We start from the raw sequence: 14,377 nt of genomic DNA on the forward strand, positions 1-14,377 counted from the left end.
CGTTCCCAAGGCCTTATGTTTCGGATTGGCCGGGGCAGGGGCAGGCGTACTCACATGCTGTCCTGCCATGACTAGTCTGTCGTACTCAGACTCTTGCTCGGAGGCAAATGCACGAACAGAGATAGCCGTCTGCATAATCTCTTCCTCCTCGACACGTTTGGTGCTCTTGGATGCCATCTTGAGTCTCCGTGCATTTCTGTCTCTGAGCGTTTTCTTGGAGCGGAAGGATCTGCAGGCCTCACAATTTTCTTCCCGATGGTCTGGGGAAAGGCAAAGATTACAGACGAGATGTTGGTCTGTGTAGGGAAATTTAGCGTGGCACCGAGGACAAGAGCAGAATGGGGTCCGGTCCATGAGGCTTCCACGCGGTCGGCCCAACCAGGCCCAAGTTGGGCATGGGCGCCCCAAAGGGCAAAAAAGATGTTTGACCCGACAGTACCGAAGTGTCGATGGAAGATGGAACGCAATTGAAACAATACCGATGAGAATTAGAGAGTTTTGAAACTTTTCTGACTCGAACTATTGGAGCGAAAAGAAACACGTCTGAACCCGATGGCGGAAAGAAAACAATCTAACATGGAGTCGATGCCCATGCGCAATGGAGCCGAAGAGGAGGAGTCACTCGATCCTGTTACTCGAAAACACTTCTTCGAAGAAAAACAACTTGTAACACTCCGAGCCCAATACTAGATGGCAGACTATGCATAGCATGTGAATCTGCAGCTACACATGCCACCGAACATATTATATACACATATATTTGAAAACTTTCCAGCACACATCATGATCATATCCACTGTCCTGACACAATGAAGAATTTGGGAAAACCAGGTTGGCTGGATTGCCTTCATCCCTCCCAGTTTGGCTTCCTTCAATGTCACTGTAAATCCCTCCCATGGATGCACCATGTAACACAATGTTGGGGCAGAAATACATGGCAAGCTGTTCTCCACAATAGACTTGTTAAGGGCACCCTTAGCAGGACATATTAACTCAAACATTAGAAATGGAAAGTTGGTCACCGCAGACCACTGGTATTCAATAACAGTAATAGAAGTATCTTAATAGACTGTTAAATTCACTAGTGAGATAAGAAGCTCACAGGTCTGAATCAAAGCAGGCTTAATCCCCTGTCTATTATTCCTGAATGGATGAGTACCTTCATGATTTTGGTTATAGAAACATCCACTGTTACACAGTTGTGCTCTCTGGCTGGCATAAATGGCTTATTCGAGCCCTGTTAACATTCTATAGGACTGTGCCCATTGTCATCTAATCTTTCTGGTCGATTTCTACTACTAGAATGACATTTAGTAGGTTGACTAACCAATCCCAATGAAATCCCTTCTGGTGAAAAATGTATCTTTTTTAAAATACTTTCCGCACCTTGCTATTCATTCCTTTCTTTGGCAGCCACAGTCACCTTCTCCAAATTAATTGTTTTTGGTAAGATGTTTTCCTTCAGGCTTCCATCACTTTTTCCACTGGTTATTTTTGAGAATCTTAGCATGGCTGATTTTTTTTTTGTTCTCCTTAAGCTCCAAATTATATCTCTTTTCCAGTGCTAGTTTATCCCTTCTTTCTATATCTTCCCATTCACTTTATGACAAAAAAAAACACGAGGCACTGACCCTCATCCACATATCCCCACCACACGCACCATACCCCTTCTGGGCCCACGCCGAGCTGTTCATAAATCATATTACTAACGGTTTCAGTTAAAGGCTAATCCAAATAGATTGGTTTCCCCATTTGAGACCAATACCAGATGAATGTTAGGTTTTTACACCAGCTCCGGTTGGAGGGCCTCAACATTTCTTGCAATGCTACCTTCAGCTCAGAAGAGGCTCCCAAGTTCAGCAAAAAATTGACTAAAAGGTATCTTAAAATCAATGTTAAATTACCTTATTGGATGGAACCTGCTAATGGAGAGGGGTTAAGAACACTTATGGTGTGTGCTGGATTTAAGTCACTGGTGATTAGTTTATTAATTACAACTGGTGCACTTGTTTTCAAATAACTGCAATTGTTTCATCAAGTTGTAAACAGCAAGTGTTCAGAAGTATAACATCCCAAGCCTTTCTTACACACACCCCGGTCGTCACTCTGAAGGCCCAGCCGGGCAGCAGGGACCACACACATGCTCAGTACTAGCATGCTTACCTCCAATGTCTTGCTCTTCTGGGACTCATTGACTTTTCCTGCTAAGCAGCAGTGGGACAAGGCATTATGAATGATGAACTTGTTGGACTTGGCACTGGGCTCCTTGTATAGTTTGGGTCCTGCAAAGCATGAGACATTGGGGGAGATGAAGGAAGAAAGAAATTAAAGACTGCAACCCTCCACAACTGGGTGTTCACAGCACTGCCCACCAATAACAGAAAATGGAGGAACAATTCTGAAACATTACAGTCCAGTTATTGGGGGTTTCTTTCAAATGAATTCACGAAATAAGCTTTCAAAACCAACTTTTCAGTCCAGTCAGTACATTAAGTTTTTCCGCTCTTTGATATTTTCCAGCTTTGTTTTCCAAATTCAGAAGATGTACAGTCCCAAATACCAAACGCATTTCCCCAGGATTTAGGGGTGCCAGAGTGGAGAATTTAGCAAGCAAAAAAATGATAAACAAGAAATCTTACAAATCGCAGTCAAGAAATAGGACCCATCTGCGCAATAATGCCTGACAGCCAGGACATCAAGGAACAGTCTAGAATATGCATAATGGTCACAACAAGACAAATTCTAATCCTTCACCAGTGTACTTCCTTCCAAGACTAGAGAAGTTAGTAGAACTACCACAGAACAACTATCCACACAGTTTTTGGAACAATACAACACTTGCTAGCCACAGGAGGTCTGTCTGAATCAAAGTTGTGAAAGGTAACTACTAACCTACTAGGGGTGGGTGATAAATTCCACTCTGTCGGCAGAGTTGGTGGAATTCTGGCCACTCTACATTATGCTTGTAACACAGTTCTGGACAAATTCCACAAACCGGCGCATGGTGGAGTTTTTCATCGTGCTCGGCTTGCCAATGGTGAGTTGGTGGGTGAGATTTGGCATTCGCTAGTGCACTCTTCAGTTGCTACAAGGGCACCCAGTGAGATTTTACCAACACAGGCAGTTTCAACTGTTCACTGTGAGAAAGCTGCCACTGAAGTAGAACATCTACCAGAGCGGCAGCAAAATTAATTGCCGATTTTGCAGCACAAAACTAGCCCTTTGTACTAAAAATCAGCGTGAGCAGCGCAATGGGCCTAATTCCACTCATTTGTGGAAATCCGTGGAACCTTGTGGAGTTTTAATATAACTTAGCAAAAATCAGGAATGAAACTCTGCGAGTTCTGCCCACCTCTGCAAACTACAAGGGTCAGATGGAGTGCTGGAAAGATGCAAGCATCCACTGCAAACCACCATAAAGACTACCCACCACACCCTAACTCTGGATAGTATGGTTGATGAGCCTCCCTGCCCTCTTATGTATAAAGATAGCCCTCACCCTCCAAACCACACATGCCTGTGGAATAATCTTTGCCCAGCAGGAAACTTCCAGAGGATGAATCATAAATGCAGACAAGAGTCTGTATAACCACCAAATAATTTGCAATCTCTATACTATCTAAATACTCAGCGACTGAACACAACACTTCCTCAAGTTTAAAGATACAGGCCCTCATTTCAACATTGGCCGCCCGCCAAGTTGAATCCGCCGCGCGGCCGCACTCCCGCGGTGGCTATTTGGAGATCCCCGCTGGCCCGGCGGGCGGAAACCTAGTTTCCGCTCAGCGGCGATCTCGGCCGCAACACGGGAGCCAGCTCCAAATGGAGCTGGTGGTGCGACAGGTGGAGTTGCACCAGTCACGCTTTTCACTGTCTGCTATGCAAACAGTGAAAAACTCCATGGGGCAGTGCAGGGGCCCCACGACTCCCCTTTCTGCCAGCCTTTTCATGGCAGTTCATACCGCCATGAAAAGGCTGGCGGGAGGGGGACTCGTAATCCCCTGGGCTGGGGAATTACAACCGCCGGGACCAATGTGGTGGGAAACCGCCGGTGCGACCGCGGCACTTGCGCTGCGGTCGTAATCCCATGGGAAGCACCGCCAGCCTGTTGGCTGTGCTTCCGTCAAAACAGCACTGGCGGTCTTTGACCACCAGGGTTGTAATGAGGGCCATAGTTTTCTGGTTTACCATAAAGGGCGACTCCTTCGCAATGGGCGAAGGAGTGTCACCCCCACCCCCCCCCGGCTGAGCCAGGAGCTGAAAGATAAAACGGTATTTAAATATTGTTTTGTCTTACAGCTGCTGGCTGAGCCAGCAGCATGTTCAGGGAGGGACGGGCTGGACCACGGGAGCTGGGGGGGGAGGGGGGGGGAGATGAGAAGAGAGTGCACCTAAGTGCCCATGTGTGTTTGGCTGGCCTGAGACCGCCGGCCAAACACACATGCGCACTTAGGTTTCTCTAGCCTGGCTGTGTTGAACAGCCAGGCTGGAGAAACTGCGCAGATCTCAGGGTTGTGCCTGAGCAGCAATCCACGCCCCTCAGACCAATCCTGACGCTGCTTTCATGCTAGATTTAACATGAAAGCAGTGCCAGGAGTGCTGGGGATCCTGTGCTGGTGTCCCAGTGAATGCTGGGACACCAGAAGAAGAGAAGCGATGAGCGAGATGGCAGGAGATTGCGGTGATGGGAAGAGGTTAGCGTTTAAAAAAAAAAAAAATTAGGACCCCCACCCCCCAAACCCTTCCCTCGCCCGCCCCTCGAGATTTGCGGTGGCCGCTGCTATTTACCATATGCACAGTATACAACTGTTATCAACCTAGTGTTCCTTAATCAATCCATGTACACTTAGTTGCTTGAGATCCCTACCCAAGTACCCATGAAGAAACCAGCAAACCAAATGTTTTAGTACTTTTAGTAAAAGTGTTTAAGGATTGATAAGTTTGTTGGTAGGTTTAATTTTTAGCAGTTTAAACTATTTTTATTAATCCTTGCCATTGCCTTTGGAATGAATTCCTGCCTCTTGGTGACATCAAAGTGTTTCCTAAATGTAGGCTAGACTATCAATGCTCAGGGCTTGAGTTCTGGTTCAGGAACCCTCTATGTCCCTTCTGACCCTGCCTCTTACTGTACAAAGACAAAAATTATTACAGTGGGCAGGTTTAGAATCATCGTAATAGAAGAGGGTTTTGAAACAGTGCACCATGGTGCTCACTAGTATTGTAATACTATCAACAACTCTCACTTAAGAACAATCAAAAGACCTTAACTCTCAATTGCGTGCATTACAATCTCAGCAAACAAATGGTTGGGCAATAACATGTAAAGGGGGTATGGTGATCTCTGCACTATTTAAGTGTCCCTTGTCTCACTGTGTGGTGAAATTCTCACCCAGTGCTTAAGAGGTTTGTAACAATTGCTAAATTACATTTAAGGTAATGGTGAGAGGAGAAATGTGTAGTTCCCCTCTCGTTAATAGGAAAAGCTTCAAAGCCATGTGCTAGGGTTTGCCTGCGGCCTCAATGTAGATCTGTTGAGGCAACAACTGGAACAGGCTTCATTAATTCTGATGGTTCCTGGGGTTCTTCCACGTCGGAGCAGTTCTGAATTCAAAGTCATTTCCTAACTTAATCAAAGCTCCTTCGTTAAGGAGATCCACTGCATACTACTTACTTTGGGGACACAGGTCTTTTAACAGAGACTTGATCAATATCTGACAGTCAGAAATAAAGAAACCCAATTGCTGATTCTTTGATTGAAAACATGGAGATCACACCTAATGCTTTTTAAGTTCTCACCTGTGTACTCCGGGATAGAGGCTGGCGACGAGGCCGTGGATGCATTTTCCCAGTCCTTCTCACCATTGTGGTTGAAGTTCAAGCGACTAGGAGACATAAGGCCCAAAGGTGAACTGGCTCTGTGCAGAGAGAGGGGACAAACATGAGTTCCAACTGTCGGAGAAGACAAAGAATAGAGCAGGTTCTCTTTTGAGAATAAAAGGGTGGCAAAACAGAGAATTCTCTCAGTGAGGAAAGAGGGAAAGTGAGGAAACAGCTGACAGTCTGGTACTGTGACTTCAGAAAGGACAACCATGACAAAATGCTCTTTAAGGAGAAGGACAAAGGTGACTATGTGCTGTCTGAGGGGAGGGACAAACCTGACAGCTGGCTGTATGAAGAAAAGAGAACAAACTTGACATCTGTGGGACCAAAAAGTGGACAAACAAAACTTTAAACTGTCAGAGGAGACACACGGACAAGCACAGAAGATTGTGTTTCGAGAGGAGAAAGATGGCAAAACAGAGATTTTGCTTAGTGAGGAGAGAGCACGAGAGAGAGAGAGAAGGTGACAGTCTGTTCTGTGAATACAGAAATAACCACTGTGACAAAATGGTCTACGGGGACAGTGGCAAAGGGGAGTATGTGCTCTCTGGACTACAGAGACCCCCTGTCACATGATAAACAATTTTGATATAATCTTATTCGAGCAAGCTTCAGGGTTTTTTCCAAATTGAGCACCACAACATCATCAGTGGTGCCAAACTGATCTCATCCACTACATAGGGTACACCAAGCTCCTCGTGTACAGAGTATGTAGACAAGCCTGGTGAAAAAACAAGTATTCATCTACACACTCCGATCTCCTCTCCCTGCAGGAATCTGGTTTCCTTATAGACCCACAGGCCAGCTCGACTGGTAAGCACTTCCATTTATAGACCTCCACCATATATTAAATGGGCTTCTTGCTTAATTTGTAAGCAATGCTGAAAGAAAAAAAAATAACAGACACTAAACTTGAGTCTCTTCAGTTTCAGGCATAGGCCCCAATTCCCATGGGAGTTGAATGTGACCCCCATGCGTGACAATTCATGAGCTCTCAAAGCGGGAACCCCTGCAACACAGCTTTATTTTTATACGGCCACAAGCCATAGTGAAGGACTTAGAGTTTGTGACGAGGTCTAGGTAATCAATAAATGTACAATAAGATTTAAAAGTAAAGGCTACTGGGGGTTCTGGACCACTGACCAGCATCATCAATGTAAAGGAAACCGGGATACTACGCCCTCCTACAACTGGCATGTCCTATGCCTTGGTAACCAAATTCAAATCCAAATCATTGATATATAATAAAAAATAAAATTGGTGCTAAAATGCAGCCTTGTTGAACCCCTGGGCCCAGGCCAAATTTCTCACTACATCCGGCGTCGGGCCCATATCTAACGGTAGCATTTAAATCTGTGTGGAGAGCTGTTGAAAAGGAAACAGACATGATCCAGCCCCTTGGCTTCGAGTACTTCCCAAAGTTTAAAGCTGACCACGGTGTCGAAGTCGCAGGCCAGGTCCACAAAACTAAGATAAACATGGCCTCCTTTCACTAGGGTATATTTACTAATTAGGAGGTGCAAGATTAGGCACTACTCTTGCATGCCCAGGCCGGTTCTGAGCCTGTATTGAACATTGGTAATGATATGGTTCGCAGCATACTAGGACATAATTCTGTCACAGCTTCAACAATAGAATCAATCAAAATCAGCCTATAGCAACTGGGAGAAGCCTGTTGCCTTTTTTTAAATATAGGCACAGTAACAGCTGGGCGCCAAGACTCTGGAATACCTTTTTTGCAGGCTACATTTACAAAGCAGGTAATAATAGGCACCTACAGGTCCACCTCCAATTTATATGAGTCCATAGGGAACCCAGCAAGGGCCCGGGGCTTTGGACTTGGGGCTTTCAAAGATTGCAGCTGCAACTTCATCAACAATAAACTCAATATCCAGGAGAAATGTAGACAAAATGGGGGCTGATCCCCCACCATTGAGATCAGATGAGTGGTACATGTGACTGAAATGTCAGAGCAAACCTGGTTGCGATCAATGTTCAAGATTTTATTGTTAATAATATTCCAAAATAAGCCAGTGATTCTGGCCCAACAGGAACTGACCAAGGACGTCCAACACTCCACACCACACCAGCATCTCTCTGGTCTGTAAAGGTCTGCACTTGACCTATTCCTTTGTTGGCACCCAAGATCCTTAAAACTGACAAACAAAACACACGTGATTATTCTAACCCAAACCAATAGAAGCCAGGACTTGCACAGACCGTGGTCTACAATGCACATTATGTAATGACCCGGAGCTTTTATTCTGAATGTCAATGTACTGATAACATTCGTACATATGGCTCAAAATGTTTGCATCTGTAATGATTAGCGCAAATGGTCTATTTGACATCAGTGATACATCTTTGTAAGACGTTTGTAAGCATATGACTTCTGCTTAGCACTGTGTGGAGGAAATTATTTCTCTGTCACCTCATAGCTAGAAGTCTCACATCACAGTATGCCCAGCCTGGTATTGTAAAATGCGGTCACCATACCGTCAGTACTTTTTTTCACCAGGTTTAACACATCAACTGTCCCTTATATCTTAGATTGTTGAATGGGCTTGTCCAAGTCACCTGTTCTTGAGTTACCTACAGACTCGCTCATATTTGAGAACAAAAAGTTAAGCTTTATGAGAGTAACATGTTGGAAATTTCATTACAAGACCGGAGGCTCCCATTATGCATTAATCCTTTAATGCCAGTGCATGAAGCACTTGGAAGTTTACCATCATAAAAGGAACATTCCAGAGTAGAACATATAGAACATAATAATAAAATGGTGTTACAAACAATCTGCCTCTTTAAAATGCTGCTCCCCAGAGATAAGTAACTTCTCTTATCTTTGTTCTATCTTTTAATAATTTATAGGTTTGTTTCTTAGCGTTTTGGGTTCAAATATATGGAATCTTACATTGTATTTTCTGTTTATTGAATGATTGTTAGATTAACTTGTTATTTTCACTGTTTTCCCCGTTACCTGGGTCTCCTGCTTACCGTAAGTTTCAACCTGCTTTTGTCGAGGCCGGAGTACGTGTCATGCCTCTTCTTTGTTCCAGCCCCTGAAGCCTTCGGATCCCTTTTTTTCCTCATTTTTTCTCATCCATGCGGGAAGGTCGGGCCAGATTTGGAAGTCGAACTGCTACGAGACCGTTCCTTATGCCAAGCTCTACGCAAGCTACTTGGGCAGAGTTGGACAGCTCTTAAGGTCCCAATACTACGCAAGCTATTTGGGCCGATTTCACCAGCCCGGAGCATGATGTACACTCAAAACAGGGCACTGAATGCATATTTCTTTTCGAGGAATGAGCTTAGCAATGGCCGATGCTCATGTTTCTGTGCCGATGTGTCCTCATAGGGCTTGATACGCCGGCACCAGAACGATGAGCTGTTTTCACACGATCAGCTGTTTCAACGCTTACATTTACCACTAGCATTCCTGCATCATCAAGTAAGGTTGCTATATAGTTTTTTTGTTGTTTTTTTTTTTTTTTTTAAAGGGATATTTAAGGATTCACCCACCCAAGGCTAACACTGATGAGAGCCCTACTACTGCTCAACATCTTATTAATGAGGAGTTAATCAAGCGATTAATTCAGACTGAAATATGCACTTGCATGTGAGAGACCCTAGATGAGGTTATGTCTTTGAGGGGTCCTGAGTCAACCTCAGAGGGGAACCCTGTTGGTGATTTAAAAAAGGGGGTAAAAGAAAGAGAAAATCCAAACATTGAGAAGGCCGACATACCTTACAAAAAAATAGGTGGTCCAAGCACCTCACAGAGGAAAGGAAGTCCAAGAACCTCGCGAAAAGTGGGTGTCCCAAGTAGCACAAAATTGAAAGCGGTCTCAGGATTCAGCTGACTCAGATGCTCCAAGTAGCCTACATGTAGTCAATGTGTGTGTGGAGTTTAGGGGCGGGTTTAGAACCACCTGACTAATCCCCTATGGATGAGTACTTCCTTGAGTTAGACGATAGGGATGATGAAGATGACCTTTTTGAGGATAGCGACTGCCCTTCTTCCCCTAGGGTTGTAGTGAAGGGCCTTTAGGGGAAGAGATGTTCTCCCCGGTAAGATAGAACACCCTATGAGTTCTGAGTGGTGGCCCCTTGATCATGTGGCAAAATTGATCAAGAAGTGGATCAGGAATCCCCTTGATAAGGGAGCACATAATGTGTTAAATTCTGAATGGTTCAGGCTGGTTCTCAACTTAGAACTTAGATCCTGAACTCATAACATTCCTGTTTAAAAGGAGTAGGGACCCTAGAAAGGGCGTTGGGAGGCCATAAATCTTATCAGGATCACCCTCTTGACATCATTGGACCTCTGGCTAGGATTATGGATATGGCTGAGGAGGCTTACCCCAGTGACCTCCCAATAGATATTGACCTACTTAAAGGTTGGAGCCAAAGGGCCATAGCGCTTGTAGGCAACGCCAATGCAGCGCTCAATGCAGACAGGCGTAGGGTTTTCGTGATGAAAATAAATCCCAAACTTGGCGATCTGGCAGAGAAAGAACCCATTGGAGAATCCCAAAGGCATCTTTTTTCGGGAAGACATGATTACATTTTAGTAAATTTGTGGCAACCTTTACCGCCTTAGACAAGGCATGGAATAATATGAGTAGAGTTTTTTATGCAATTGTTTTTGGACGGGCTGGCAGAAGGGGACTTTCTGCCAGGCTGCAGCTTCCACAAGTCCCAATCTGCCTACTACAGAACTCCAAGACGTTCTTACAGAGGTGGATCAACATCCAACTTCTACCCCCAGAGAGGGAGTGCTCGTGGAAGAGGACGTAGAGCATGAGGACAATCCTCAGCTGGATTTCAGGGGGGAGTACCATGGTCTCTCCACCTTCATGTTCTCCAGTAAGAGTGGGAGGTCATCTGAACTCTTTCTCCCAAAGTGGGAATCTATTACCCAAGATCCCTGGGCTCTAGAACCAGTCTGTGGGTTCAGGAAAGGTTTTTGGCAGGAACCACCTCAGGTTTTCTCCCCCCAAGATAAATGGTCCTTTCAGATGGTGCAAGAAGAGGTGAAGGCATTGCTACAGAAGGGTGCCATCCTTCAAGTTCCTTTAGACCACAGGATTTTTGTAAGCACTTTCTTCCTGGTGGATAAAAAGGACAAGGGGTGGAGGCCTATGATAAACTTGAGAGAACAGAAAAGATTTGTAGTGTACAGACATTTCAAGATGAAAGGGTCCATCTTCTAAGAGAAATGTTGTTAAAAGGGGATTGGTTAGTAAAGTTAGATCTAAAAGATGCCTATTACACCTTTCCCCTGGCCAGTGCCCACCAACCCTTTCTTCAGTTCACCTGGCAAGGTCGGCTTTATCAATTGCAGGCTCTACCTTTCAGTCTATCATCAGCACTGTGGTGCTTCACAAACATTATGAGCACTGTAGCTTCTTACCTCAGGGAAAGAGGTGTTCGAATGATTTTTTACTTGGACGATTTACTCATTATGTCTCAATGCGTAAGACAGATTTTGAAGAATCTAGAGATGGTCAAGTTACTTTTGGAGGGCTTGGGATGTATTATAAACAAGGAGAAATCTGTTTTTACCCCCATCCAGGTCTCTGGAGTTCTTGGGTTTCAAAATGGATAATGTGAATATGGCCCTACTGTTACCCTTAAAAAAGATCACACCAATCCCGAAAGACATACAATATGTCCTCAAATGACAAGTCTTGATGTTGAGGGAACCTGACAGACTTTTGGGCCTTTTATCATCCATTCAGGCAATCTTTCTGGGCCTGTTGCACTATCAGACTTTACACAAGATAAAAGCAAAAGCCCTTTAGTACGAAGACAAGGTATTGTTGGACAAGGAAGCAAGGAAAGTGCTTTCTTGGGGGTTAGAGAAGCTAGATGCATGGAATGGCAGGGCAATGTTCGGTTGTTCTCCAGATTTTGTTTTGGAATCAGATTAAAGTATAGCCGGCTGGGATGCACGTTTGGGTCCCCAAGAGACTAGGAGCTTAAGGTCTCAAGCAGAAAAAATGCATCATTTCAACATTTAGAATTAACCACAGGTCTTTATACCCTTATGAGTTTAACGCATTGTTTGCAAGGCACGGCGGTATTGTTGAAGATGAACAGTGTTTCTGGTGTAGCGTATATAAATTGTTTAGGTGGGATAAGCTCCCTACACCTTTCAGAATTAGCAACAGAGTTTTGGCTTTTTTGTTTGGAACACAAGATCAACCTGAGGGGGTAATATTTGCCTGGAAAGGCGAATTTTACTGGGGACTAGAATTCAAGCTTCTTAAGAGATTTCAGCAACTTGAAACTGAACAAGCTTTATTTCAAGAGTCTTCCCAAGATTTGGGGCACTCTGCAGTTAGATCTGTTTGTGAGCAGACTGAAACCAGCTGAAGAACTACTTCATTTGGATGCCAGACCCAAGTGTTCTAGCAGTGAACGCCTTTGTTTAGATCTGGAAAGGGACCAACGCCAATGAGTTCTCTCCATTTTCCATGATTCCAAGAGTTCTTTAGAAGGTGAGGCTGGAGAAATGCTCCCTTGTTGTGATAACTCTGTTGTGGGTTTCCCAAGCTTGGTTCCCATCACCCTGGAACAAGCTTACGACATGCACTGCAGGAAGCAAAAAGGGTAAGGCCTTTTACCGAACATGGATGGAGAGGAACACCCTCTAGTGCTCAATGGGACTTTGAACTTTCTTGCCTGGTGAGTATCGGAACATCTAGAGAAATGCCAGGCCTTTTGGGAAGAGCTGAACAGCTCTTGGAGGAATCCTGGGCTCCCGGTACCCACCGTACATACAAAGGGGTATGGAAATTATGGGTACATTGGTGCTTGGAGAGGGATCTGGATCCGGTGGAAAAACCTGTAGTGGAGGTAGTTAAATTCCTTGGAGAGCAGTTCGAAAGAGGCCTTGGATATAGGACTCTAAATTGCTATAGGGTATTCACGTGTTAATTTTTTTTAGTCTTCAATTGCATGGCTGTCAAGCTCTCATACGCTATCGGAAGTCAAGAATGTTCTTTTTCTTTGAGAGAATAACCAATAACCGACAGAAGAACACTCATAATGGTTAACTGACATAGGAAGTTTATTATTTCGGAAGCTTCATTTCAAGGGTTCCTTGCCTCTGTTTAACCCTCATGGATCTGAGTAGGACTGGCATTTAAAAAGAGTCAGATAGTTGCTAACACGGTGTCGTTATATTGAGCCTTGAGACCCTTGTGCGCTTTACAAATTCCTGATTGATTATGTTGTATATGTTCTGTTATGTTCCTTTTACGATGTTATACTTCCAAGTGCTGCTGTAGAGTGGCATTAAAGGAATAATGCATAACGCATCCATGTCTTACGAAATTCAGATTCTTTTGTCATTTAATTTGGAGGATCGCTATTCTCACTCTAGCCACTAGATGGCGGCACCGCCACTGTAAATAATCTGCAATTTAGTCCATCTTCGAAACTACTGTGGTAGGTAGGTAACATTACTTATTTCCAATGTTTCATGATACATTCGCTCCTTCGCCAGGTTTGAAGACGCTTTTTAAATGGTCACGAGGGTGTATGCCTCTTTTTCATTTGTATTATTTATGCTAATGCTCTGCCAGCCTGCTACACAAAACCTGCTGATCCCTCATTGTAGTCAAATTCCCCCCGTCTTTTAACAATGGCAAATGTATGCCGTCATAGACCTTAAGATTTTTATCCACTGATAAAAGCTTTGAATTGGGGGTTCACAAACAGTTAGGAGCACACCTGCCTAACATCCCAGCAAATAATCTGCCCCATTGCATCATGATAAATGTAGTTTCCTCAAAAAACGAACTCAGTTACTTTTAAATATTTCACCTCTAAATAGGTGCAGCCTTTGCTGTGCATCTCTGGACACATGTGTTTCTGGGTTAATCCCTCCTTCAGCAGAGAACAAGTGGAAATGCTGCCATTAATCATCCGGTTTTAATACCTCTTCACTGGCATGCTCCAGAGCTCGTCAGCCCAGTGGCTCAAGGGAGCCTTTTTAAAGTCACTAACAGTTAGGAGCACACCTGCCTAACATCCCAGCAAATAATCTGCCCCATTGCATCATGATAAATGTAGTTTCCTCAAAAAACGAACTCAGTTACTTTTAAATATTTCACCTCTAAATAGGTGCAGCCTTTGCTGTGCATCTCTGGACACGTGTGTTTCTGGGTTAATCCCTTCTTCAGCAGAGAACAAGTTTGCGGGGTGCTGGAAATGCTGCCATTATTCATCCGGTTTCAATACCTCTTCACTGGCATGCTCCAGAGCTCGTTAGCCCAGTGGCTCAAGGGAGCCTTTTTAAAGTCACAAACAGTTAGGAGCACACCTGCCTAACATTCCAGCAAATAATCTGCCCCATTGCATCATGATAAATGTAGTTTCCTCAAAAAACGAACTCAGTTACTTTTAAATATTTCACCTCTAAATAGGTGCAGCCTTTGCTGTGCATCTCTGGACACGTGTTTCTGGGTTAATCCCTTCTTCAGCA

The 14,377-nt window shown here is 44.3% G+C and overlaps 1 protein-coding gene across 4 annotated transcripts in view; it reads right to left on the reverse strand.

Annotated features, from left to right (window-relative positions):
* CAMSAP3 (calmodulin regulated spectrin associated protein family member 3) overlaps positions 1 to 14,377 on the reverse strand; it is a 220,901-nt gene that overhangs the window by 11,352 nt on the left and 195,172 nt on the right. For all 4 annotated transcript variants that reach the window (XM_069230366.1, XM_069230368.1, XM_069230365.1 and 1 more), the window contains 2 exons: positions 5,797 to 5,915; positions 2,164 to 2,282 (listed from right to left, as the gene is read on the reverse strand). In XM_069230366.1, the coding sequence (XP_069086467.1) occupies positions 2,164 to 2,282; positions 5,797 to 5,915 (238 nt within the window). The remainder of the gene's footprint in view (positions 1 to 2,163; positions 2,283 to 5,796; positions 5,916 to 14,377) is intronic.

The sequence above is a fragment of the Pleurodeles waltl genome, chromosome 4_2 (genome assembly GCF_031143425.1).
Source record: "Pleurodeles waltl isolate 20211129_DDA chromosome 4_2, aPleWal1.hap1.20221129, whole genome shotgun sequence".
Lineage (NCBI taxonomy): Eukaryota > Metazoa > Chordata > Amphibia > Caudata > Salamandridae > Pleurodeles > Pleurodeles waltl.